General features: G+C 38.4%; 1 protein-coding gene across 4 annotated transcripts in view; it reads right to left on the bottom strand.

The window, feature by feature from the left end:
* Window positions 1–27,108, bottom strand: part of DIS3L2 (DIS3 like 3'-5' exoribonuclease 2) — a 382,646-nt gene that overhangs the window by 166,797 nt on the left and 188,741 nt on the right. For all 4 annotated transcript variants that reach the window (XR_014016571.1, XM_081243341.1, XM_081243343.1 and 1 more), the window contains one exon: window positions 26,566–26,739. Coding sequence is in view for 3 of the 4 variants with exons in the window: in XM_081243341.1 (XP_081099467.1) it covers window positions 26,566–26,739 (174 nt within the window). In the remaining variant the exon portion in view is untranslated. The remainder of the gene's footprint in view (window positions 1–26,565; window positions 26,740–27,108) is intronic.

Below are 27,108 nucleotides of genomic sequence, written 5' to 3'. Positions count from 1 at the left end.
TAGGACAGAGAAGGGAAAGTGTGAGAAGGAGGGAAGTATGTGAGGGGAGAAGATGGAGAGAGATATCAGGCTCCCTCTGGGTGACTGTGGCAGCTCTTAGGTAGCAGCCATCCCACTGAGGAGCAGGAAGCCAAAGAGGCCAGTATGAATGAGAGAAGCCAACGTGTAGAGAGCGTGAGAGGCAGAGATGAAGCCTTTCTGGGTTCCCTGCCCTTGGATTCTGGGAGTCATCACAGGATCCTTAAAAAAAATTCCCCTTTCTGCTTAAGTGAGCTCCAGTGGTTTCTGTTATTTGGGACCAAAAGTCTTAATTAATGCAACAGCTGTGGGAAGTTTCCCAGAATGGCTAACTCGTCGTGGCTTTCTCTAACGCTTTCTCGTTAGCAAGCCATGACAGGATGTTACAGCCGATGCTTCCACCCTGCCCACTCCTGGGGGCACCAGGTGCTGGGAAGCAGAGGGAGGGCATGGCAGAGTATCCACAACAAGTTTCTATTTTTGGGGGGGCTGGGGGGGCGCACTGTGCAGCATGCGGGATCTTAGTTCCCCATCCAGGGATCGAACCCACGCCCCCTGCAGTGGAAGTGCAGAGTCTTAACCGCTGGACCGCCAGGGAAGTCCCTCAAGTTTCTATTTCAAAAACAAATTAATTTTTAGAAAGATTGCTTCTGTAACTCAAATTACACGAAGTACAATGCTATAACATTTTTTGACCAGTAGGGTTTTGAAGAAGGCTCTAACTTCTCCTTTCTCAATATGGGGAGGGGACGTATGTGGTGTTTTTGATTGATTTGGTGTTTTTTTGATTGATTTTTTTAAATGTTTATCAAGGGTGTGGGTTTAAGGTGGAGAAACATGGAGATGGTGGTTAAGAGATTCCTAGACTGCAGAACTGAATTCAAGTCCAAGCTTTGCCCCTCTCAGCCATGTGACCTTGGGCAAGTGACTACACTCATCTGAGCCACAGTTTCTTCATCTGTAAAACAGGGATAATTGTTTCACAGGATTGTTTTAATGATTAAATAAGGTAATACTTAAGTATAAAATAATTAAACATATAAAAAGGTATAAAAGGTGCACTCAATTAAATATGTGTTTTGGTATATGTATATCTGCCACATTAACAACAAAGCTAAATGAAAACTTCAAACTTTTACATGTGTTAATTTTCTTCATCCCGTATATTTTTGGCTGAACATTAATGGAGATGATCTATTACTAGGGAACTGATCTTTCTCTTTGTGTGTCCTCAGCGTGTATCAAGCCCCAAGGCAGAGACGACAGGAAAGGGACACCCAGTGAGTACTTACTACATGCCCAGCACTGTCCCAGGTCTAACCAACAGTCAAGATTATGCTAGTGATTTAATATTTTCAAAGTAACTCTATTTCAAAAAGAAACGATTAAATATGGCTATAGAAAAGGATAATTGAACACACATTTAAAGTATTATTATGCTTGTGGGAACACTCCTATCCTAGGAATTCTAATTACATCTGTAAGACCACAGGAGAACTGTTTAAACAATCACAATTTGAAACTCTTGATTCTCCCACATACAAACTTTGGTATAATTCCACTAGGTCACCTCTCAGGCAAAAAGATTATAGGGAAATTTTACATTTGCACAGTATGAGTAAATACATGTAACAAAACCAATTTTTTCACACATATAACAGGACTTCCATGCACGTCAGTTTCTTCCTCTGAAAGTTACAAAGGGACTCTGTACACTTATTCACATAATGCCACAACTGCTCAAAAGGTTTCTGGAATTCTTTAAGAACTACTTTCCAAGCCAATTCATGAGCTTCACAAGAAAATCAGTTTTACTACTTTATAATTATACTTTATTTTTTTTTGAAGTTGTATTATCCAGCTTGATCACCCACCTGATTTACCACTCTTGGCTCTAAATTGACCTGGCTGTTGCCAAAAATCAAACACATTCTCAAAAGATGAAGATTGGCCATTGCTGAAAATGTGCCTTAGGCTCTGAAGGCAATTTCCAAAGAAGAGTCCAAAAATGTGTATGGCTCCTTACCCACTGCCTGCCAGCAAGCTCAGATCCTCCTCATTCTCAAAAACATCTTCAGGACCCTGCTTCTGTCAAGCTCCCTCTCACTACCTCTGGTGCGGCAAAGCTCCTTGAAAGGGATGTTTCTACTTAGTGCCCCTACGTTTTCACATCCCTTCACCCCTCAACTGACTACAGCCTGCTTTGGCTCTCATCACACCAATGAAACAACTCATGAGATATTCAAAAGACAAAGAAAAGGACTTGACCAAATGCAGTGACTTCTGTTCCAGAGCACAGGGCAGCTCACCCTTGATTGGAACTTGTCACCAACTGTGCCTTTTCTTTTTCTTTAACTCTTCTAATATCTTCCTTTCTGCAGCCCACTCCCCACCTCCTAAGAAGCTTCACCCTTTAAACGTTGGAGCTCTTCACAGTCCATCACTGGTCCTCTTTCCTTTTCCGACTGTAGGCTTACTAGGTATATTCATTCACTTTGTGGCTTTAACTACTACTTCCTGCACCTAAATAGGCACCTGCAGCCCAGACTTCTTTCCTGAGTGCCAGGCTTGTTTTTCTTTCTGCCTCTTGGACAACTCCTTTTGGTTATTCTAGGCACTTAATGTCCAAATTTTACTCATCTTCCCCCACCCAAACATTCCGTTCTTGCCCTCTAACTCACAATCTCAGATTTTCCTGAATTTCACCCCAGCCTAAGGTTACTGACACAAGTTCAAGGGCCATACAGACATATCCCCTACTAAGAGGTCTTCTTAGAGGATGTCAGGAACAGTGTTAATTGCTTTCTTTTTCCCCCTTCTCCTTCTTTTTAAAATAATAATAAGACAAAAGCCTTTGGAAATCCTATTCATCCCTCATGACCAAATTCAAAGATTACCTGGCTTCAAAGTTTCCTCATGCAAAATTAATTATTTTCTCCTCTGTGTTCACCTGATGGCTCTAACTAAAAAAAATTTAAACTTGTATTTAGAGATAATTGCCGATTAATACACAATGGTAAGAAATAATAGAGAGATGCTATCTACCTTTTACCTAATTTCCAATGGTAAAATCTTACAAAATTATAGTACAATACCAAAACCAGGATGTTGACATTGATACAACGCACTGATCTTGTACTCATGAAGTTCTCAACAATTTTATGACACGTGTAGGTTCAGGTAAGCACCACCTCACTCAAGACAGAGAGCTGGCATCATCTCAAGGATCCTTCAAACTGTCTTTTAATAAAGATCAGACCCAACTCCCACCTGCCCTCCCTCCCTCAATCCCTGGTAACTGCAAACCTATTCTCCGTTTCCAAAATGTGTCTTTCCTAAAAAGTGGTATCAACAGAATCATACAGATGTAAACTTTTCAGACTGACTTTTTTCACTAAGCCCTATTTCCTGAAGATTCGTGCTGTTGTTGTGTATATCAACAGTCCATTCCTTTTTGTTGCTGAGTATCATTCCATGACGTGGATGTACCATAGCTTGTTTAACCATTCACGCAGGGAAGGAAATCTGGGTTGTTCCCAGTTTGGGGATGTTATGAATAAAGTTGCTATGAAAATCTGTGTACAAGTTTTCGTGTGAACCATAAGTTTTCATTTTTCTGGGATAAATGCCCAGGAATGCAATTAGCAGGCTGTATGATGGTTGCATTTAGCCTTTTAATAAACTGCAGAAGTGTTTCAAGAGTGGCTGTGCCATTTTACATTTCCACTAGCAAAGTGTGCATGAGTCACTTTCTCCGCATGCTCACCAGCATTTGGTATCGCTTGGAACTTTTCACCAACTTTGGTTTTTCCTTTTATTTTAGCCATTCTGATAGGTATGTACTGATATTTCACTGTGGACTTAATTCACATTTTCTAGTGGCTAATGATATTAAACATCTTTTTGCTTGTGCATTTACCATCTGTAGCATGTCTTCTGCCCATTTTCTAATTGGATTGTTTTTATATTGTTGAGTTTTAAGGGTTCTCTATGTACTGTAGATACTAATCCTTTGTTGGATATGTTTGCAATATTTTCTCCCAGTCTAGCTTGTCTTTTCATCCCCTTAACAGGGTCTTCCACAGAAAAAGCTTTTAATTTTAATGAGAACCGATTTATCTTTCCTGACATGGGCTGTGCTTTTTTGTGCCAAGTCTAAGAACTCTTTACTAACCTTGCATCATGCAAGTATTCTATGCTCTGATCTGTAAGTTTTACAGTTCTACGGTTTATATTTAAGTCCATGATCCATTCTGAGTTAACTTTTGCATTAGGCATGAGGTTGAGGTCAAGGTTCATTTGTCTATGTACACCCAATTCCTCCAACACCATCTCCTGAAAGGCTATCCTTCCTCCATTGAATTGTTTTTGATCATCTGTCAAAAATTAATTGGGCATATTTGTGTGGAATAACTCTGAGCTTTCTATTCTGTCTCATTAATCTATGTGCCTATCCCTTGTAGGTTTTTTGTACATGATCTTTATCAAGCTGAGGATGTTCCTCTCCTTGTCTAGTTTGCTGAGAGTTTTTAGTATGAATGTGTGTTGGATTTTTTTCCGAATGCCTTTTCTGTAATAACTGATGGGATCATACAATTAAAATTTTTTTTTATTCTGTTGATATGATAGATTACATGTATTGATTTTTAATAAGTTTTATTGAGATATAATTCACACACCATAAAATTCTCCCTTTTAAAATGTACAGTTCAAGCTTTGCACAGTTGCAGGGTCATAGCCAATGAGGTTTATCCAAGGCACGATTACTGATAATTGAAAATAAATAAATAAAATGTACAGAGGGTTTTAGTATATGCAAAGAGTTGTATAATATAATCATTTCCATTACCTAATTTTATAATATTTTCATCACCCAAAACAGAAACTCCATACCCATTAGCAGTCCCTCCATATTTCCCCTTCCCTGTAGCCCCTAGCAACCACTAATTGACTTTCTTATCTATCATACACTATGTGGCCTTTTATGTCTGGTTTCTTTCATTTGGCATTATGTTTTCAAGGTTCATCCATGTTGTAGCATGTACCTGTACTTCACTCCTTTTCACGGCCAAAGAATATTCCAATGAATGAATACACCACACATTCACAGTAGATGGACATTTAGGTTGTTTCCATTTGGGGGACTATTATGTAAATGCCATTATGAACATTCACATTCAAGTTTGAGGAATTGCCAAACTGTTTTCCAAAGTGGCTGCACCATTTTACAGTCACGCCTGCAGTATATGAGGGTTTTCAATTTCTCTGCATCCTCGTTAACACTTGTTATCTGTATTTTTTTTTTTTTTTTTTGCGGTATGCGGGCTTCTCACTGTTGTGGCCTCTCCCGTTGCGGAGCACAGGCTCCGGATGCGCAGGCTCAGCGGCCATGGCTCACGGGCCCAGCCGCTCCGCGGCATATGGGATCCTCCCGGACCGGGGCATGAACCCGTATCCCCTGCATCGGCAGGCGGACTCTCAACCACTGCGCCACCAGGGAGGCCCTGTATTTTTGATTATAGCTATCCTAGTGGGTGTACAGTGTTATCTCATTACGGTTTGCATTTTCATAATGACCTATGATATTGAGCATTTTTTCATGTGCTTATTGGCTATTCGTATAACTTAAATTCTTTGCTCATTTAAAAATCAGGTTGTGAGAGTTCTTTATATATTCTGGATACAAGTCCCTTATTAGATACAATTTGCAAATATTTTTCCCATTCCGTGGGGTTTTTCTTTTCTTTTTTTTTTTTTTTTTTTTTTTTTTTTTTTTGCTGTACACGGGCCTCTCACTGTTGTGGCCTCTCCCATTGCGGAGCACAGGCTCCGGACGTGCAGGCTCAGCAGCCATGGCTCACGGGCCCAGCCGCTCCACGGCATGTGGGATCTTCCCGGACCGGGGCACGAACCCATGTCCCCTGCATCGGCAGGCGGACTCTCAATCACTGCGCCACCAGGGAAGCCCGGGTTTTTCTTTTTTTTCAATTTTTTGATGGTGTTCTTTGAAAATCAGTTTGTATTTTTGTTCTGTTCTTTATTTTTTTGGCTGTGTTGGGTCTTCGTTGTGGCGTGTGGGTTCCAGGGCGCATGGGTTCTGTAGTTTGCGGCACACGGGCTCTCTCGTTGAGGCGCGCAAGCTCAGTAGCTGTGGTGCGCGGTCTTAGTTGCCCTGCAGCATGTGGGATCTTAGTTCCCCGACCAGGGATGGAACCCGCATCCCCTGCATCGGAAGGCGGATTCTTTACCACTTGACCAACAGGGAAGCCCCTGACGGTGTTCTTTGAAGCACAGGTTTTTAATTTTGATGAAGTCAAATTAATCTGTTTTTCTCTGTGATCACTCATCCTTTGCCTAATTCAAGGTCACGAAGATTTACTCCTATGTGTTCTCCTAGGACAGTTAGTTTTAGCTCTTACATTTAGGTGTTTGATTCATTTTATATTAATTTTTGTATATGGTGCATTGATTTCTGAATGTTGAACCAGCCTTGCACACTTGGAATAAATAATACTAGGTCATGGTTTACAAATTTTTTTAATAGATTGCTAGATTCAATTTGCTAATATTTTGTTGAGTACATTTGCATCTGAGTTCATGAGGGATACTGGCCTATAGTTTTCTTTTTTTATATACCCTTTGTCTGGTTTTGGTATCAGGATAATACTGGCTTCATAAACTAAGTCAGAAAGTGTTCCCTCCACTTCTGTTTTCTGGAAAAGACTGTGTAAAACTGGTATTGATTCTTCTTTAAATATTTTCTAGAATTCTCCAGTGAAACCACCTGGGCCTGGAGATTTCCTTTTAGGGAGCTCACATTATGAATTCACTATTTTTAATGGTTATAGGACTAGTCAGATGGTCTATTTCAATTGGGTTGAATTTTGATAGTTTGTAGTCTTTGATGAATTGGCCTATTTCTACTAAGTTGCTGAATTTATGAACTTCTTGATAAGCTTCTTGATTTATAAACTTCTTGTAGTATTCCCTTATAATCCTTTTAAGCTGCAGTATCTGTAGTGATGTCCCATTTCATTCTTAATGTGATTTGTGCCTTTTCTGTTTATCTGTCAGTCTTGCTAAAGGTTTATCAATTTTATTGATTTTTTTCAAAGAACAAGTTTTTGTGTTTTTCTTTATTTTTTCCTATTTTTAATTGTATTGGTTTCTATTCTTTATTATTTCTTTCTACTTACATTGGGTTTTTTTCCTCTTTTCATAGATTTTTGACATAAGTACTTAGCTAACTGATTTGAGACCTTTCCTCATTTTAATTTAAGCATTTAGAACTATAAATTTCCCTCTCAACACTGCTTTAGCTACATCTCACATATTTTGCTATGTTTTCATTTTCATTTAGTTCTAAGTATTTATTTTAATTTCCTTTGAGACTTTCTCTTTGACCAAGGGACTATTTAGAAGTGTGTTGTTTATTTTCCAAGGGCCTAGGGATTTTCCTGTTGCCCTTCTGCTATGGATTTCTAGTTTATTTCTATGTGGTTAAAAAACATACTCTGGGGCTTCCCTGGTGGCGCAGAGGTTGAGCGTCCGCCTGCCGATGCAGGGGACGCGGGTTCGTGCCCCGGTCCGGGAGGATCCCACATGCCGCGGAGTGGCTGGGCCTGTGAGCCATGGCCGCTGAGCCTGCGCGTCCGGAGCCTGTGCTCCGCAACGGGAGAGGCCACAACAGTGAGAGGCCCGCGTACCGCAAAAAAAAAAAAAAAAAAAAAAAAAAAAACCATACTCTGCATGATGTCATTTCTTTTACACTTTCTGAGGTGTTTCTTATGACTGAAGATATGGTTCATCTTGGTGAATACCCCATCATGCCAATAAAAAATGTATTCTGCTATTGTTGGGTGGAGTGTTCTATATGTATATCTCAATTAGGGTCTACTGGTTGATTGTGTTCTTCAGATCTTCTGTATCAACGCTGATTTTCTGAGAGCGGTATTTAAGTACCCAAATATAATTGTGGATCTATTTCTCCTTTCAGCCCTATCACAGTTATTGCTTCATGTAATTTGAGACTCTGTCGTTGGGTACATCTACATTTGAGATCATTATGTCTTCTAGGCGGAATGATCCTTTTAATATTATATAATGTCCCTTTTTGTCCCTAGTAATTTTCTTTGTCCTGAAGTCTACTTTATCTGATAATAATATAGACACTCTTGCTTTTCTAAATTAGTATTTGCATGGCATATCTTTTTTTCATCCTTTTGCTTTAAGCCTACCTACGTTACAGTCTTTGAAATGAGTTTGTTGTAGACATCTAATTGTTATATCATTTAAAAAAAATCCATCCCACCAATCTCTGCCTTTTAATTGGTATATTTAGGACATTTACATTAAGGGTAATTATTAATATTTTATGGGTTAAGTTGTCATTTTATATTTTGTTTTCTGTTTGTTTCCTCTCTTTCTCATTACTGTTTTTCTTTTTCCTGTAGTTTAAATATACATTTATATTTTGGATTCCACCTTGATTTATTTATAAAGTTTTTAAAATATATCACTTTGTATAGTCTTCTTAGGGGTTTCTCTAGGTACAACAATATACATAAGTTACACAGTCTACCAGTATCAACATTTTACTACTTTGAGTGTGATGTAGAAAACTTAATTCCATTTAGGCTCCTTTATCCTCTCCCCATACTAAGTATAATTATCTTAAGTATTTTTTCCACATGACATTGATCACTACATTAGTTGGTATTATAATTTATGATTTAACAAACTCATGAGGGGGACAGTTTATATTTGCTCCTATTTTTACTCATTCTGATGTTCTTCTTTCCATTGTGAAATTCCAAGCCTTCTGTTATCATTTCCTTTTTTTAAAAGAGAACTTTAGTTATCCTTTCAGAATAATTTGGCTAGCAATAGATTCTCCTAGCTTTCTTTTGTCTGAGAATTTTTTTATTTCCTCTTCATTTCTGAAGGATATTTGTTGCCGGAAACAGAATTCATGGTTGACAATTGTTTTCTTTCAGTACTTGAAAAATGTGCCACTTCATTCTGGCCTCCATGGTTTCAGATGAGAAACTAATTATCATTTGAATCGGTGCTCCCCTAAAAGTAATGCAGCCTCTCTCTACTTCACAGTCTCTTTCTTTGTATTTAGTTTTCAGAAGTTTAAAATGATATGTGTCAGCATCGATTTCTTTGGGTTTATGCTGTTTAGGGTTGTGATATTGTGACTGATAATAAGAAGTATATATTTGTTCTTCACCCTTGCTTCCGGCACAGAGCTCCTAAAACTCTTGGACTTTCCTAAATGATAAGAACAATAAAGGTGTCTTTTGATATTCATAACAAATCCCATTCAATCACACCTGAGTTTATGTTAATGAGATGAATTTTGGAAAGCATTTAAGGATGGGAGGGGGGGCCTGGTTGTCAGAGGAACCAACCATGGGATTAGAGAGTGGGAACTTTTAGCCCCACTCCCCAACCTCAGAGGAGGGGAGACAGTGGCTGAAGACTGAGTTCAACTACCAATAGTCAGTGATTTAGTCAATCATGCCTATGGAATGAAGCTGCCAGAAAAACCCAACAGGATGAGGTGCAGAGAGCTTCTGGGTTGGTGTCCGTGTGGAGGTGCTCGGAAGATGGCATGCCCAAAGAGGGCATGGAGGCTCTGCACTTCCCTCCACATACCTTCTCTGGGCATCTTTTCCGTTTGGATGTTCCTGAGCTATATCCTTTCACAATAAACCAGTAATCTAGTGGATAGTATCAGAACTGAGTTAAACTACAGGATACCAAGCGGGTGTTGCAAAATTGCTTGATGTGTGGAAAACACACACGTCTGGTATCAGAAGCGAAGGAGCACTGGAGTCAAGTATTGAGAGCAGAGGACAGGCAGGAGGAGTGTGCTTTTCTTTACAGGGGTAGGCTCAGCTTATTGAATCTGTGGGCTTGTCTTTGGCCAGATTTGACAAGTTATCAGCCATCATTTCTTTGACTACTTTTCCAGTCTCATTCACTCTCTCCTCTCATTCTGGGAATCCAGTGATACAAATGTTAGCTCTTTTATTATTATCCCGTAAGTCCTTGTTGCTCAGGCTAGGTAATTCTGTTAATCTGTCTTCACGTTCACTAATTCTACCCTGTCATCTCTGATCTACTATTGAGCTCTGGATAGTTTTCTCTTTTGATGAGGGTATTTTTCACTTCAATATTTTCCATTTGGCTCTTTTTTTAGAATTTCTATTTCTTTGCTGAGATTTTCTATTTTTTCATGTTTTAAGAGAATTTATAATTATTTGTTAAAGCACTTTCATAAAGACTGCTTTAAAATCCTTGTCAAATAATCACAGCATCTGATTCATCTTTTGGTTTTGATATCAACTATCTTTTCTTATTCATATTGTGATCTTCCAGGTTCTTGTTCTGACGAGTGATTTTCAGCTGTATCCTAGACATTCTGGATATTACATTATGGGACTCTGGGTCCTATTTAATCTTTTTTTAGTAAGCAGTCCCCTACAGAGGTGTCGTACAAGGGCCAGGTGTGCATGTTCAGCTTCCCACAGGGTCCTATTGCTATCTGCCCAGCAAAAGTGAAGCACTGACTCACAATGCCTCACTGCAGATGGTAGGTAGCCATTCAGCTCTCCTTTCAGCCCTGCTGACATCTTCCCATGAAAGATGGGCACCAGTTCACACTATCTCACTGCCTCCAAGTATGGGTATAAGCTTAGCTCCCATTAGGCCCCACTGCCACCAGGAAGAGGGAAAGTTAAAGTCTGATATATACTGCTTTGTCACTACAGCTTGGGGGCAGAAGTTCAAATCCCTGCTGACACAAGGAGAGGGACGTAGGTGAGTGCCAACTATCCCTCTCCTACCACTTTGTTTATGCTGGTAGAAGGCAGAGGCTCAGCTGGCACTGGGTTCCACTGACACCAGGAGGGGGTGTTGTGGTGATCAGCCCTGACCCATCAAGTCTCTTTGCTGCCAGGCAGGGATGGAGGCTCATCTCACCACTGGAACCTGCTGGTACTACTCTCAAGGGACAACTGGAAAACTACCTACTTTTGCTGGACAAGGGATAGATCAGCTCTACTCTCAATTCTTCCAATACTACCCATGCAGAGGAAACAGAACACAACCTGCTTCCACTGGATGGGAAAGAGGGTCAGCTCCCTGCTTGGCCCCAGTGACGCTATCACAGTAGGGAAACTGGAGCATGCCTGCTTCCGCTGAGAAGGGGAAGGAGGGACAGTTCCTTACTTAGTTCCACTGACACTACTCTGGCAGGGTAATTAGGGCACCACCAACTGCTTCTCCTGTGCAGAGGATGGAAGATTAGCTCCCTGCTCAGGTCTGCAGACACCTCCCAAAGTAGGAATCAGAGTGTCACCTGCATGTGGTAGACACAATGGAAGATTAAGTCACTGCATGGCTCCACAGACATTACCAAGTGGGGGGAATTGGAGCATTGCTGAGTGATTTCATGAGATAGGAGGGAGCGAAGGGATGTAGAATATTAACATGTTGCTCAGCCCAACAGAAACCACGTGTGTGTGTGTGTGTGTGTGTGTGTGTGTCTTTTCCATTGGTGTTCGGCTGGAGTATGGTGAGCATTGCTAAAAAGATTTTCTGTTGATAGACATGCTTTTCTTGTTCTTTTGGGTAGAGGAGAAAGGTTTCTGTTGGGGGTTATTTTTCCTGTGTTTTTTGGCCATTCCAGGTTGGCAATTTCTACAGTACCCTATCTAGGATATGTAGGAGACAATAAGAAAACCAGGGGATCACTGGCATGCTATTCCTCAAGTCCTGAGACCCCTAGGCAATCCACCTTCTTTTCCCCCGCTTTCAGAATCTTTCTATGCTTGTTTGTTGTGTTATATCCATGTTTTTAGTTGTAAGAGGAGGGGCCAGGAAGGATGGGTATATGCCATCTTTGTCAGAAACAGAAGTTGTGCCTCATTTTATTATAGTAATTTTAACATTTCATTTAGTGTGAAAATTAGGTAGGAAAACATCTTAAACAGCAACTTCTTTGAAGGTGCTGGACTGTGTTTTATCTATATTCTTTTTCCCAGGAATATCAAAAAGAAACAGGAATGAATCCTACCCTTGCTTAAAAACACATTATACTGAATAAATTAACATATATTCTGCAAACTTCTAAATAAAACCTTCTTTGTCTTTTTTCTTTTTCTCCCTTCTTTTATCCTATACATATTTATTTGCATATATGATTTATTATATACCATATACTGAGTTAGCTTCTAGAAACAGAAAGGCAAGCAAGACCTAGCTCTTGTTCTTGAGGACTCTGCTCTCCATCAGGAAGAGAGAGTCACATACAGGTAAGTTAGAAATATAGTACGGCAAGTGCTATAATATAGGTATGAACAAATGGTCAAGGGAAAGAAGAGTGGGGCACGACTAACTTTTCCACAGTGAGATGGCAAAAGCTTCAGAGTAGTTAAGATGGGCCCTGAAAAATGGATGAAATGCAGAAAAATGGATGAAATGCAGTAAAGGGCAAGATACAGAACTATCATAGAGTAAAATCGTTTGGGGAAAGATGAAGGGTTAAGTGTAGAACAAGATACTGCATAGAAAGCTAAGAAATTTATTCCCCTCTTTTCCTATTATCAATAAAGTTGATAATTTCACTGCACTGATGTGAGTGTCAAGCTACCCAACATTTCTAAATCTTAAGCATGATCTGCCCATACAATTATTTACTTCTCATGGCTCTTATTTTCAAATTCTATCTTTCTTTCTCCTCTCTCTGTTATGTTCAGCAGGCGCTTGTTTCTTTCCTAAAACTTTCTGCTGGAAGTTGTCTTCTTTTAGCTCCAACCCTGGCATTAAAAAATGAAGAGACTTTAGAGTGACATCGGGGACTGGCGGAGTATGGACCTCTGAAAAGCCGCCACTCCATACAAGCATTAATAACATTGGTAAAATTGTTAAAATCAACCTTTTCATAATTCTAAAATTAACCAAAGGCTTGTAAAAATCTGATGTACATTTATTAAAGAGAAATAGATGAATTTCAATTAGAACAGTGAGCTCTGTAAGGTTTTTACCTGCCTTATTCCCATGTCCCAGCTCTGAAGTAGCCTTGAAAACCAACAGCTTTCTAATTATGGTGAAAACTGGCAGCCCAGCAGCCACTGGAGGGGGCAGAACAGATTTAGAAGCTCACCAAAATCTGCATTCCTGTCTTTATGGGAGCTGTCTGGCAACTCCCTGAAAAGCCCCATTCACATTACTTTGACCTGACTCACACCTTGCTCTTGTGCAAAAAGCCTTATAGCCCCAGAGATGTTTGTCAAAAACAATCAGCAGCAATTATTTAATATCACAGGTTTCTGAGGTAGTGGTAACAGTTGGAAAATTAGAAGCTAACCAAAAAAGTTAAAAGTTAAAGCTGGGGGATAAGGTGTCCACAGAGGTCTTTGCCAAGGCCTGACATATTCCTGGGGGTCGAGACAGCCACACACATGCATAAGGCTGTGCACATGCCCAAGAGAGACCAGGTAAGGCCTTAAGTTCTCACCTCTGGCTGACCCTGGAGCTCTGCACAGCAGGAAGTGAAGACTTCCAGGAAGCAGAGCTGTAAAGTGTGTGTCTGAGCATTGAAGGTATGCCCCAATGCATGCACAGAGGCTCTCAGTAAAGGCTGGGAGACTACTGGTTCCAAGCACATAAGAAAACCTCTGGGGCTTCCCTGGTGGCGCAGTGGTTGAGAGTCCGCCTGCCAATGCAGGGGACACGGGTTTGTGCCCCCGTCCGGGAGGATCCCACATACCGTGGAGCGGCTGGGCCCGTGAGCCATGGCCGCTGAGCCTGCGCGTCCGGAGCCTGTGCTCCGCAACGGGAGAGGCCTGACAGTGAGAGGCCCGCGTACCGCAAAAAAAAAAAGAAAGAAAGAAAGAAAGAAAGAAAAGAAAATCTCTGTTCACTCATTAACTGACCACTAAGCTAGCAGAGCAGAAACTTCCGTGACTTCACACAACAAAGAATGTAGAGGCTATAGAATTAGTTCAGTGATGTCACAAAGGGAAAACAGTGACGATAACAAACCTTAGGGAGGTAGGGAAGGTGATCTGATTTTCAGAGTTTCCACATTATACTATTCAAAATGCAAGAGATATAGGTATAGCTTTATGATATAGATATATCATGAAAACAGTAATAAAAAGAAGAGTTGGAGTAGCTAAACTAATAGCAAAATAGACTTCAAGACAAAAACGACACTTTATAATGATAATAGGATCAATCCATCTGGAAAATCTAACAATTATAAACATATATGCACCTAACAACAAATACATGAAGCAAAAACTGGCCAAACTGAAGGGAGAAATAAACGATTCAACTGTAATAGTTGGAGACTTCAATGCCCAACTTTCAATAACAGAGAAAACAATTAAATGGAAGATCAAAAGGAAAGAGAAGACTTGAACGATACTATCAACCATCTAGATTTAAAAGATATCTTTAGAACAGCCCATCTAACAACAGCAGAATGCATATTCTTTTCAAGTGTACATGGAACATTCTCCAGGCCATAAAACAAGTTTCCATAAATTTCAAAAAGGTTGAAATCACACAAGGTATATTCTCCAACCAAAATGGAATTAAATTCAAAATGAAAAACAAAAAGAAACTTGGAAAATTCACAAATTTATGGAAATTAAAGATCACACTCCTAAACAACCAATGGGTCAAAGAAGAAATCGCAAGAGAAATAAATAAATATTTTGAGATAAATGAAGAAAACACAACCTACCAAAATGTATGAGATGCAACTAAAGCAATGCTTAGAGGTAAATTTATACTTGTAAATACCTATACAAAAAAGTTAAAAGATCTGAATTCAGTTAACATAAACTTCCACCTTAAAAAATTAGCAAAAGAAGAGCAAACTAAACTCAAGCAAGCAAGGAAGGAAAGAAAAAAGACTAGAGCAGAAATAAATTAGAGAAGAGATAAACAAAGAGAAAATAAACAAACCCAAAAGTTGGTTATATGAAAAGATCAGCAAAGTTGGCAAACCTTTAGGTAGGTGGACCAAGAAAAAAAGGGAGAAAATTCAAATTACTAAACTCACAAAAGAATGAGAATACATTATTACTAACCTTACTGAAATAAAAAGAATTATAAGGGAATACCATGAACAGTTGAATGCCAAAAAACTAGAGAACCAAGTTAAAAAGGACAAATTTATAGGAAGACAGAAACTACTGGGACTGATTTAAGAAGTAGAAAAGTTCAACAGACCTATAACAAGTAAAGAGATTGAATTCATAATTTTAAAAAAACAGAAAAACAAAAACCAAGAAAACAAAAACTTCCCATAAAGAAAAGCACAGAGCAAGATGGCTTCACTGGTACATTCTGCCCAACATTTAAAGAGGAATTAACACCAATTCTTCACAAACTCTTCTAAAACACATTCTATGGGACCAGTATCATCCTCAAACAAAAACCAGACAAAGATATCAAAAGGAAACTACAGACCATGATCCCTTAGAAATACAGATGCAAAAATCCTCAAAAGAACACTAGCAAGCCAAATCTAGCAACATAAAAAGGGTCCCACATCATAATCAAGAATGCAAGGTTGTGCACTGTTGGTAGGAATGTAAATTGATACAGCCACTATGGAGAACAGTATGGAGGTTCCTTAAAAAACTAAAAATAGAACTACCATATGACCCACTACCAGTAGGTAGCAATCCCACTACTGGGCATATACCCTGAGAAAACCGTAATTCAAAAAGAGTCATGTACCACAATGTTCATTGCAGCTCTATTTACAATAGCCAGGACATGGAAGCAACTTAAGTGTCCACCAACAGATGAATGGATAAAGAAGATGTGGCACATATATACAATGGAATATTACTCAGCCATAAAAGGAAACGAAATTGAGTTATTTGTAGTGAGGTGGATGTACCTAGAGACTGTCATACAGAGTGAGGTAAGTCAGAAAGAGAAAAACGAATACCGTATGCTAACACATATACATGGAATCTAAAAAAAAAAAAAAAGGTTCTGAAGAACCTAGGGGCAGGCCAGGAATAAAGACGCAGACGTAGAGAATGGACTTGAGGACACGGGGTGGGGGAAGGGTAAGCTGGGACGAAGTGAGAGAGTGGCGTGGACCTATATACACTACCAAACGTAAAATAGATAGCTAGTGGGAAGCAGCCTCATAGCACAGGGAGATCAACTCGGTGCTCTGTGACCACCTAGAGGGGTGGGATAGGGAGGGTGGGAGGGAGATGCAAGAGGGAGGAGATATGGGGATATATGTTTATGTATAGCTGATTCACTTTGTTATACAGCAGAAACTAACACACCATTGTAAAGCAATTATACTCCGATAAAGATGTTCAAAAAAAAAGAATGCAAGGTAGGTTCAACATGTAAAAGTCAATGAAATATATTAATAAAGGACAAAAATCACAGACACAGTACAACCACTCAACAAAAGCCAACAGCATTCATGAGAAAAGCACTCAACAAACTAGGAACAGAAGGAACTGCCTTCACCAAAACCCCCCAAGCTCACATTATAATTAATGTGGTAAGACTGAATGGTCTCCCCCTAAGATCAAGTCAAGGAAGTCCACTGCTGCCACTTTTATTCAAGATTGTACTGGAGGGCTTCCCTGGTGGCGCAGTGGTTGAGAGTCCGCCTGCCGATGCAGGGGACACGGGTTCGTGCCCCGGTCCGGGAGGATCCCACATGCCGCGGAGTGGCTCCGTGAGCCATGGCCGCTGAGCCTGCGCGTCCGGAGCCTGTGCTCCGCAGCGGGAGAGGCCACAGCAGTGAGAGGCCCACGTACCGCAAAAAAAAAAAAAAAAAAAAAAGAGATTGTACTGGAAATTCTAGCCAGAGCAACTGAGAAAGAAAAAGAAATAAAAGTCATCCAGATTGGAAAGGGAGGTGTAAAACTGTACCTATTTGCAGATAACATGATCTTCTAATTATGAAAAATCCTAAGGTACCTACAAAAAACTATTAGAGCTAAAATATGAGTTCTGCAAGGTTGCAGGTTACATGATTTTTATAGAAATATCAAGTTTATTTCTATACATTAGCAATTAAGAATCTGAAAATAAAATTAAGAAAATTTCATTTGTGATAACATCAAAAACAAAAAAAGCACTTAGGAATAAATTTAACAAAAGAAGTGTAAGCCTTGTATACGTTTGAATACTTTTCAGTATGTATAACATCATTGAAAGAACTTAAAAATTTAATAAATGAAAAACTATCCCATGTTTATGGTTTGGAAGATTTAATGACAATACACCCCAAATTGATCTAAAGGTTAAACACAATCCCTATTTGAGGCTCCTTTTTCTTCTGGGGTGGCAGAAATTGATAAGCTGATCCTCATAATAATATGGAAATGCAAGGGACCCAGAATAGCCAAAAAACTTTGGGAGGAAAAAAAAGCAAAGTTGGAAGACTCACTCTTTCTAATTTCAAAATTTACCACAAAGTTACAGAACTCTAGACAGTGTGGTACTGGCATAAAGATAGACATATAGATCAATGGATCAGAATTCAGTGTCCAGAAATAATCATATACATCTATGGTCAACTGATTTTCAAAAAGCGTGCCAAGACAATTCAATAGGGAGAGAACCATCTTTTCAACATTAATGAAAGTGATGAGACAACTGCATATCCACATGCAAAATTGACACCTATATCACACCATATACAAAAATTAACTAAAAATGGATCATAAACATAAATGAAAGAGCTAAAACTATAAAACTCTTGGAAGAAAACAAGTGCAAATCTTTGTGATTTTGGATTAGCCAATGGTTTCTTAGGTATGACACCAACAGCAACAGCAACCAAAGAAAAATAGATAAATTAGACTTCATCAAATTTAGAAACCTCTGTGTTTCAAAGAACAGCATCAAGAAAGTGAAAAGACAACCTACAAATGGGAGAAAATACTTACAAATCAAATATGTGATAAAAAACTGGTATCTAGAATATATAAACTATCAAGTCAACAGTACAAAGACAATCCAGTTTTTAAATGGGCAAAGGATTTGAATAGACATTTCTCCAAAGAAGATATACACATTAGCATCATTAGTCACTAGGAAAATGCAAATTGAAACCACAATGAGGGGGATGGGGAGATGAAAAGAAAAAAATAGGACTACATGAGGTAATGAATGCTAATTAACCTAACTGTGGTCATCATTTCACAATGTATATTTATATGAAACCATCACATTGTACACCTTAAATATATACAATTTTTGTCAACTATACCTTAATAAAGCTGAAGTTTTTTTAACAAACTGACAATGAGATACTACTTCACACCCATAAGGATGGCTATAATTACAAATACAGATAACAACTGCTGGTGAGACCATGGAGCCTCATACACTGCTGGTAGGAATGTAAAATTGTGCAGTCACTTTGGAAAAAAGTTTGACATTTACTCAAAAGGTTAAATACAGACTGACTACATGAACCAGCAATTCCCTTCCTAGGTATATACTCAAGAGAACTGAAAACCTATGTCCACATAAAAACCTGTATACAAATATTCACAGCAGCATTATTTATAACAGTTAAAAAGTAGAAACACCCCAAATGTCCATCAACAAATGGGTAAATAAAATGTGGTATATCCATACAATGGAATACTGTTCAGCCGTAAAAAGGACTGAAGTCCTGACACATGCTACAGAAGCGGTCCCCAAGCTTTTTGGCACCAGGGACCAGTTTCGTGGAAGACAATTTTTCCATGGACGGGGGTGGGGGGCAGGGGGGGTGGTTCAGGTGGTAATGAAAGTGATGGGGAGTGGCAGATGAAGTTTTGCTCAGTCACCCACCACTCACCTCCTGCTGTGCGGCCCAGTGCCTAATAGGCCACGGACCACTACTAGTCCGCAGCCCAGGGATTGGGGACTCCTGTGCTACAGCATGGGTGGACCTTGAAAACATTATGCCAAGTAAAAGAAGCCAGATACAAAAAGCCACTTATTATATGAATCCATTTATATGAAATGTCCAGAATAGGAAAATTCATAAAGACAGAATGTAGATTAGTTGTTGCTAGGAGCAAGCGGGGAGAGGGAAGGGGAAGTGACTGCCAATAAGTATAGGATTTCTTCTGGGGGGCGGTGAAAATGTTCTGGAATAGCGGTGATGGTTGCATAATTTTGAGACTGCCCAAGAAATTATTGAATTGTACACTAAAAGAGGTAAATTTTGTTGTATTTGAATATCTCAATATAAAAAACAGTGAAGAGACTTTGCCACTCTGACATTTAACTATCCCTAAATCTCACTAGTTTACTCCAAATCCTAGGCCACCCACACAAAAAATGTTTTTCTTATAATTACAGTATAATTTCCAAACAGATTTTATGTATTTAGAATGTACAGAAATTAATCATCTTTCCTGTGCATTCATAGTTCCACAATGGTATAAAATTATTTCTGAGTATAAGTTCAAATACTGTCTCCTCTGTCAATAGGCATTTTCCCACCTGTTCAGATAAAATCTACTGATCTTTGACCATCTGTGTTCTCTAAGATTTACTGCTATTTATCAATATAAATTTTATGTTGACAAACTACTCAAGTACTTACAATTAAGAATATCCACAAGTGGTCTACTTTAGGACCCATTAATCTTTGTTATTAGCTATGAGTTTCTTGTATTTTCATAAACAGTGAGTTGGGATTTACATGAAGGGAATAACGTTGCCAGTAGTTTCAAATGACAATGAAAACTTCCCCCATTTAATGCAGAACAATTTAATCTTGCTTCCCACCAGGCAAGGAAAGAAGGGGTTCCCTTGACAATGGAAGAGCTGAGATTGAAAGTACAGTCCTTAAATTTCTTCTGTTGCCCACAGTGAGGCACCGTCTATATTTGTCAGATAAATGTGGAAGATAGTTACCAATGGAATACCATTTTCTTTCAAATCCAAGAAGTTTGCTCTGAATAATTCAGAAAAGGACATCTCAAACACAGTTATACACCATTAGAGCTAATACATTTTGAAATATTTAGTTTAGCAATTTCATAGTGTATTCTAAGGAACACTAGTTCCATGAGACGATCCACAAAAAAATATTGTAAGAAATCTATTAACCCACTGTTTTCCAAAAATGGGTGGCCACAGAATCTTTTTTCTCCATGGCACCTATTAAAATCCCAAAGAACTTGTGACCTACCAACACCTTGTGGAAAATCCTAACTTGGTGAAATGATCCATTTTGTAAAAGATGAAACTGCTCTCTCTCTGTCTCCCCAAATTTAACTGATTTGTCCAAGGTCACCCAGCTAGTCCCTAACTTCTAGTGCTCTTTCTATGCTGCCACACTCCCTCACCAGAGGAACCTTTTCTAAATGGCAATTTAATCAGATTGGACTTCCTCATAAACAGCAAGATCAGTCATTTAATGTTAGTTATGTTTGAAAGCTTTCCCACAAAAGGGTTGACCTGAAAGAGGTTAGTATTATATGTCTCTCCTTTCAAGTTGCTATTTCAAGGTTGGTTTTACCTGGAGTGACAGGAAATTTCTGTCTATCTAGAACAGTTCAATCTTGAAGATATTTCAGTATTTCTCACCACAGCACCCTTTCTGTGTTCAGTATTTTTAGCTCATTGTTTTCTGTTTTGGCAGCCGAGAAGCTGCAGTTTGTAATTTTACCTCCAGCTTCATATTTCTTCTTAAAAGTGAATACAATGTCCTGTTTATAATAATAAAATCACTAGTTGGCAGAACGACATTAAATGGAAAAAAAAAAAAGAAAGCAATTGGAAAATTTAGAGCAAGCAATTTTATATGCCAAGTTTCACATTTGTAATGGTCCGGTGGAGGTCACTGGGCTTCCTTTTTATTGAGGGAATAGTAAAGAAATAGATATCTACAAGTTCTCCTGTGAAAAACTATAGGAACCGCCTTCCCTTCAAGGAAGCTCATAGTTTTACTGAAAAATGACATGATCCAAACTTCCACAATACTACTAAAATATAAAAATCAGTTTAGGGTGGTATTTTCCCCCTCTAATAATTTAGGTTTTCATTTTCCACTTTAATTGAGCTTTTAAGCTTTGTTTCCAGTTTAGTAACAAAGGAAACAAAACAATATGAATGAAACTGAAAATAATTGGAGCCAGTCTCAGAAATAACCTTGGAGTTTCTTGGACTTCTGGTGCAACCCCCTTTAAGCAGTTTCCTTGGATATATTCTCTTCCTGACCCCCAAAGGCTTGCAGTATTGGCACTGCATTTTTTTTTTTTTTTTTTTTTTTAATCCTCAGATGCCCTGCTAAGGAGAGCTGCAGGTTAGGCCATGCAAGCAGCAATTCTCCAGAGACCAGAGCCGAAGGTCCAGAAAAATAGTGCTCCCAATCAGAAGGGCCAGATTGTTGCCCCTAGGAGTTCACACTAGCCTTACTTCTTGAAAATTGCTAACCAACCATTTTTCTTTTCAAAATAAACACTATTTCTCTCAACTTCAGTTTGCAAAATATTACCCCAATTGCACTGGACTAAAAAACTGGAATTTTACTGACATAATTGGATTATGAGGTTTAAAGATTGATGGAACTTTTGTGTTCCAAATATAATCGTTCAAATACCAAACCTAAACGGGTATGCAGAAGTCCTTATGTAGCTAGAGCCAGGGTAACACTGTAGGCTCCACGGCAGGGTGGCCCAGCAGAGGGGGTCAAGAAGCTATCAAAACCATAGGAGTTGTGAGAGCCCTGTTACAGCAGGATTTGGGAGTCTTAGGGGAACATACCACCCTTTCTGCAGCCACAGCCTATCGCTAAACTGAGAACTACTTCAGTCACTCTAGTTCCCCCTATGCCTGCTCATTTCTCAGATCTCAGCTCAAGCACCAATGACGCTGGCAGTTTATTCATATGAATGTTCCAGCGCTTGCCATCCTCTGCTGTAATTTATCTGAGTATAAATCTGCCTCCCTGAGGAACAGTAAAGTCATGAAGAACAAGGGCTGGGCCTTACTTGTCTTTGTATTTCCAGTGACTAACTGAGCACTTGGCATATATTACATATACACATATATGTTATATAGAGAGGTATATAAGTAATATATGTAAATAAATGTATATAGGAGAGAAGGGAGGGAAAGGAAAAAAGTTTTATTTAGGAGTTCCCAGAATACATATTATTTATTCATAGCATATGTTTTTTAGTGTGTGTTAGGACTCATTTCTAGTTCTTTTGACATTCCTAGAAAAATTAATATTGATAAAACCTCTTTGAAGGCACTGGACCTCTGAGCAGAAGAAATCACAGTATTACAAACTCTTGTACCAAGTATCTCTCTCCTCCATTACAATTCCGTATTTGACTTGCTTAAAACATTTGATTCATGCTCCTCTGCTATAAGACTGAGCGTTCCACAAGAACAGAGACCACATCTATTTTTGTTCATTGGTGAATTTCTACTGCCCATGGATGGTGTTCCATAAATTTGTTGATTGAAAAATGAAATAAATCTATTAAAAGACCGGTCAAAGAGAAGGAAAACGTAAGCAGATCCAAACACTTCAGCATACTAAGTACTTCTCTATTTTTTATTGTAAAAAGAAATTAACCGTGACTACATAAATACATGAATTAACGCTGGCACCCTCACAAGGTGTGTGGATCAGGTGGTAAGTGAGGTGTACCTCAAGTGAGAAGAGAGTCGGTGTTCCAGAACACAAAAGGCAATGAACGATACTGGCACTTCTGCTGGTTCCTATACTTTCAGCCAACTGTGAACAATAGGTACTTACGCATGTCCAGTACCATGGATTTATGAAAATTATCTAGTTTTAGCTAAATTAATCCTTACAAAATAGGCTAGTGGCTAAAAAAGATTATTGCAAAGATCCACAGATTGAAGATAATATTGAACTAATAATAGTAATACCACTAATACCATGAAAATAGCAAAGTTGACACTTCTTGTGCTCCTAACATGAATTCATCAGCCACACTATGACTTCAAAACAATGACTGTCAATTATATGGTCCACAGCAGATACTTAGAAAAAAAGAAACACACTTAATCTGCCCCTTCAAGGTAAAAGTGATGTTTTAACAACGATTTTAAAAAAAGAAAAAAAAAGTTATTGCTTTTTGAAAGCAAAATAAAACAAGAAACTCAAGTTTTTAATATAAAATTGTAAAAATGGATGTTTTGAAATGTTTCCATTGTTATACAATTTGGGGACCTAAAATGACCTAACCTTATAAACTACAAAACTGCTCATATCTATACACTTAGATTTTCTAACAGAATTTTATAACCAGTGTTTAAAGATGCCAACTGAAGAATAATCGAAGATTATGAAATCATTTTAAAAAATCTAAAAATGCAGCACCTTTCAATTAGTCCATAAGAACTGACTGACATCATGAAAGATGGAAGTTTATTAGCTGGATTTCAAAATGAATCTGAATATAATCAGTGAACAGGGTTAAAAAATAAGTATTATGATTTAGTAAGTTGAGCTGACTTCTTCCTAAGATATAAGATATCTTTTTCAGTTATGATAACCATTAAAACCAAAACTAAGTATCAAAATATACAAAACTTACAACCGGACCTCTGTATTTCCACACTGCAAGTTGTTAAAGCAAAATAAAAAAATAAAGAATATTGAATCATATTGCTTTCACCAAAAGTAGGATTAACAATATGAACAGTTTTCTATACCTTCTTAAAGTAAAATAAAAATATATTAAAATTTATTTCTTTCTCATTTTTCCACTTTTATGTATGTTAATAGCATATATAATAAATTAGTAAAGTAGTAAGTACACTTGTAATTTTAAAATAAAGGCACATATGTTACAGGGAATGCATGTTCAACAAAGTTTAGAGATTACTACTTTAGGCATCAGGAAGCAGTTGAAAGATTTTAAGCCAAAGGAGTAAAAAAAAAAAAAAAAAGAAAAAAAGAATAAGATTTGAATTTTAGAAAAATAATTCTAGAGGATAATGGGCAGGTAAAAAGTTTCTGGAAGTTAAAGTGATTAAAAATAAAAAATCCCTGTTACTGTGCTAATAGCAGAGAGCATCCCACAAGCTCCCTGTATCTTTGGATCCTCTTGCAGGACACATAGGTATATTTTAACAGAAGACTTCTGCAGAGCAAGACCTCCTAGTCTGTGGTCTAACTCAGAAGGCAATGGGGGCCAAAGAAAAAGGCAAGGCGGGGCCATGAGAGGGGAACTGAGCAATACTGGCTTCTAGGACTATTGGCATGCCTTATTATTATTCATCTGCAGGCTAGGAGTCAGGCTAGGAAAGATTGAGCACCTCTCTCTTCTATTTCCAGTTATAATTTTTTTAAGTTATAGAAGTTTTTTTTAAACAATTTGAATAACAGTAATTTATAAAATGAAACGTAAAATATTGCCTCCCTATCAGTGAAGTGATAGGCACTTCACTGAAGTCCACACACGATAATCACTGTCGGCAGTTCAATGCATTTCCTTCCAGAACTTTTTTTTCTGCAAATATACTTTTATGTGTACATGTATATGTATGTACATACACATTTATATCGTTTTTCTATTATTTGACTTTATAAAAAACTAGGCTCATATTCATACTGTTCTGAAACTTGCTTCTTTCACTTCGCAATATATGATGGCCATCCTTTTAGGAAGTCCACATGGAAATGGTTCCTTTTTTGCAGCTGCAGGGAATGTTATCTTACTGATACGACATAGGTTATTTAACCATTCCTTTAATGATGGACATCAGCCGTGTCACTTTTATAATAAAGCAGCAACGGACATTCTTTACGTACATCCTAAAACACTTCTTTGAGGAGGATGGACTCCTGGAAATAGAGTTTTTAGGTGAAAGGGTAAGTAGGGTTAAAATGTTAATAGCTACTGCAGAATAGCTATACTAACTTACACTTCAAACAATAAAATTCAGCCATCCATTCTAACTTTCTTTGCTTATTAAAAATTTTTAAGTAGATTCCTAGATTTAGGAAAAGATCTCAGAAAACAAGTCCCTCAATTTATATATTAGAAAATGAAGGTTCAGAGAGAGTAAGATTATGGACTCAAGATCTCAAAACCCCTGACAGGATGACTGACCAGGAGTTCTCTGAACAGTGGTTACTGCTGAAAGCCAGGATGGCAGCTTGAGTTAACTGACTTCAAATATAATGTGTGTTCCATCAGAGTTTCTAACAAGCAGGAAAGGGGACTTGTCAAGTCCTTTTCCTTGCCTACCCCGCGGCAAGAAAAGAAAAGAAGTACATTCCTAAAAGATACAAAAGCAAGAGGGAGCCGGAAAGGCGGATTCTCAAACTAGGTGGAGTAATGGGCACCCAGAGCTTAAGGTATCATAAGTTCAGCTGCATGAAGGGAGCAAGTGTGGCGGAAAAGACTCTGACACGGGATGACCTTAGCAAAAACCCTTCCACGGCCTCAGTGGGTTGTATGAAAAGTTTCTTGGTTCTAAATATCTCCATGTGGCATCCAGAATGAATGCCAGTACTGAAACCAAATTCTGAAGAGAAATATCAGAAAAGAACTAACATCCCACAATGAAGAAACATCTTCAAAGAAGATGTTGTTAAAAAAATACCACAAAAGTACTTTCCAACAAATTCCAGGCCTCAAAGTAAAGCTTTAAAATGAAGCTCCAAGCACAGAAGTCTTGAATCCTTTGCTCTGTGCCTGAAGAGGCCCATTTAAAGGAAGGCATTTCTAACCAGATAACTGTCTTTATTTGACCAGACCTATGGGGCATAGCAATGAGAAAAGAAGGTGGCAACTACACCTTTTGAAATTATAATAGCAAGATCTAGAAGAAAAGTCAGCACACTTCTTCTATAAAGGGCCAGAGAGCAAATATCTTAGGCTTTGCAGGCCATATGGCCTCGGTTGCAACTATTCAACTCTGCTCTTGTAGTGCAAAAAAATAGCCATAGACAATATATAACCAAATAAGCATGGCTGTGTTCCAATGCAACTTCATGAATGCTGAAATTTGAATTTTATATAATTTTCATGAAAAATTATTGTTTTGATTTTTTTCAACCATTTAAGAATATGAAAACCAGTCTTAGCTCACGGGCTGTACATAAACAGTCAGTGGGCTACATTTAGCTTGGAGACCATCATTGGCCAAGCTCTGGTACAGAGTACTGAGTTCCCAATCGTACGGAACTTGAATGTTGGTGGAAAGATGGGAATATCTGAGGCCAGCTCCTAGGAGAGTTAAGTCAGAAGGCAGAAAGATAGAAACATGATGTTCTTTTTTTTTTTTTTTTTTTGATTTGACACATTTATTTTTTGAAATGATTACCAGAAGAAGGATACTTTTACATCCATTACCTTTTTTTTTTCACACACACACACACTGTATTTTATTTTTTACAAGAGATAAACTGACACCAAGCATTGTAAATGGATGACCACGACAAAAGCAATGATTGCAGTTACCAAACACAAAACACACTCATACTAAGAAACATGATGTCCTTAAAGAGTTTCACATATTTACCTTAAATCTCTTCTCTTGCTGAATTCCTCTGGTGGAATTGTCCAAGGCAGGCCTTGAGGGAGACATTCTAAAACTTCTGAAGAAAAATCAGAGAAATCCACTCCATACTCTGTTAGTATCCCTTCTGTTTCAGGCTCGATTTCACCAGCCTGCCCAAGACTCTTAGCCAGCTGCCTGTGGACAGGACAGAGAGGAATAAGCATGTTAGTGAGTAATGAAACATAGGTGACCCATTTCCTCTCTAAAAGTGAGGGTAGTAGGAAAGTCTTCAAAACCTCCTACCCCTCCCCCAGAAGGAACACCATCACCAGTGAACGGGGTGGGGGCGCAAGCAGAAGAGATGAGGATACTCTTGTCCTGCTAATGCCATGACTACAGTATAATTTTACCTTTCCTCAGGAATTCCAACCCAGGGAGTAGGGCCAGACGGCCCTTCTTAGGACACTGGAAGTTGTTCTTCATGGAGAATTAAAAGCTTTTGTCAATTATTTCTCTTGTAAACACCTTTAGAGACAATCCTGATCAACCCAGTTTGCTGTTAAA

This window comes from Mesoplodon bidens (genome assembly GCF_964165515.1).
Source record: "Mesoplodon bidens genome assembly, chromosome: 8".
Classification (NCBI taxonomy): Eukaryota; Metazoa; Chordata; class Mammalia; order Artiodactyla; family Ziphiidae; genus Mesoplodon; species Mesoplodon bidens.
This window is presented reverse-complemented; position numbering and strand designations above follow the sequence as displayed.